This window comes from Penaeus monodon, chromosome 28 (assembly GCF_015228065.2).
Source record: "Penaeus monodon isolate SGIC_2016 chromosome 28, NSTDA_Pmon_1, whole genome shotgun sequence".
Taxonomy (NCBI): Eukaryota; Metazoa; Arthropoda; class Malacostraca; order Decapoda; family Penaeidae; genus Penaeus; species Penaeus monodon.
Genome location: NC_051413.1, coordinates 27137953 through 27140054, shown reverse-complemented (window position 1 = coordinate 27140054; position 2102 = coordinate 27137953). Strand labels below are relative to the sequence as shown.

At 40.5% G+C, this 2102-nt stretch overlaps 1 protein-coding gene across 1 annotated transcript in view; it reads left to right on the top strand.

Annotated features, from left to right (window-relative positions):
* Positions 1–2102, top strand: part of LOC119591128 (SCY1-like protein 2) — a gene marked incomplete at its 5' end in the record, with an annotated part of 331697 nt that overhangs the window by 297670 nt on the left and 31925 nt on the right. The window contains 1 exon segment of the mRNA XM_037939842.1: positions 1136–1385. Coding sequence (XP_037795770.1) covers positions 1136–1385 — 250 coding nt within the window.

The window sequence follows — 2102 nt, the reverse complement described above, 5'->3', positions numbered from 1 at the left end:
CTCAGCATAGGATTGAAATGGGATATTTTTTTCATTATATTCTTACTTTGGCCAACATATACAGATATATACTTATTCATATTCACACGTGGTCCACGTGTTTTCAAAGTGTTTTCAAAGAAATTCATGCATATATACACGCGTTTGAATAGCCATACGATACCTCTAACATTAACTATTTTAGCAGTTCTACTGAGCATGTGTACAAGGCAAATGTCATTCCCATCAACAAACGCACATCCATTACAAAATTTCAGTGTCAACGCATGCATATCATGTTCACCGTTCCGTGACCCTTAGTATATCTGTCGGTCTTTGTAAACCGACCTTTGTTGAAGTGAAACGCCCAGAATAATATAGACCACTTTATTATGGTTGTGTATTGTTACTATCAAGAGTGAAACACACTTTTCTTTGCGTGTTCTGTTTGTTTGTCTATCATGTTTTTCACAACAATTAGCACATAGTGCTTTGTTACCAATGATACACTGCATAAAAGCTATAGTATTTGCCTCCTGTCTGGAAACGAAATGCATCCATGTTAAGATTCAGTCACAACAATATAACACACGTAGTGGTGCTTTTATCACGTCGACAATAATAAATAGACATTACTGCGTTTACTCCGTCTCTGTCGAAATGAAGCATGGCCATACGAATATACACAGGTTATTTGTTTGTATCTTGTCTCTACTGACACCGTTGGTCCTTTGACATTTCACTCACAAGGATCCTCGGCACCAGTATGAAAGCCCCTGCATGTCCCTAGCTCTTCGCTTTGCCCCCGAAGGATTCTGGCATTTGCTTCCCTCGCTTTCTTTGGGATGTTTTATCTTTCTGTCTGACTGTGTGCGGGAGGAGGAGAGAAAGGAGGGGGTTAAGGGAGAGGGAGAAGGAAAAGATGGAGGTGGGAGAGGGAAAGTAGGTATGGAGAGATTGAGGGGGTAGAAAAGTGAATTAATAACTTTTCCACTCTTTGTTTATATTGGAGTTGTATATATAACCCACCACGCAAAACTAATGAGAACGCCTTTCTAAGATCATTAAAAAAAGACCAACGGCAATAACAACAACACTCATACCATCAATTTGACAAAACAACCAATCAATTAATATCCCCCTTTTTTCCTCGCAGGTCGCGGCTGTAGTAGCGGCGAGCAACGCGTCCGAACACCTGGACGTCGACTCCATCAAGAAGACCGTCCTCCCCCGAACCAAAGCTATCTACGAGAAGAACCCTTCGGACGTGGCGCTGTGCCTGACGGTCCTCGGCTGCATCGAGAGGATCCTGGACAAGCTTGAGAGATCAGCCATCATTGATGACGTGATGCCCATCCTAAATGACGTAAAACTCCAGGACGCCGATGTCACTGTAAAGGTTGTGAGTACGTAGCCCTGGTTTCGTCCTGTCGTCCGAACGGAGGTGGTAGTGGAAGTCATATGACCCCGACGCATTTGGGAAGCTATTTTTGAGTTTTTTCATTTTGCGGTTTTCATTTTGTACTCCCGAGGGCTTGGATCTTTCAGTTGTACTAACCAGTGTTTTGCAAAGATTAAACAATGGTTGTTACAGCTAAACGGTGCTTGCTCGTTGTCCGTCTAGATTCGTGTGTGGCGCCAAATGTGCTTGAGAAATACAGTTTTCTCGTATTTGAGGAAATTACCCAATTACGAAAATCAAATTCGAAGATACCTCAAATGCATTCTTTTTATGAAGCATCTGCAAATAAAGCTAAATAAATCAAACTCTAATGCGAATAACAGAGGCTATTTTAAATCGACAACGTGTACATTTACTGATTCAAAATAGTTAATCCTTCCGCAACTCGCCATGTTAAGCCCTATAACCCATTCGATTCAGTTTAATTGACACCTTTTATTGGGCAATGCATGACAATACACTAATGGCATGAATGAGGATTCAGTGAATTAGTCACAGTAAAGAGGGAATTAATTATCTCGCATAACCTAGCTTTTATCGTTTGATATCATTTTGTTCGTAATAAGTGTATTTTCTTTCACACAACATTTTACGAATCTTTATAAGGCAACGATTGATATCAAATTACTATGCGAATACGAAAATACTGGTATTAAAGCCA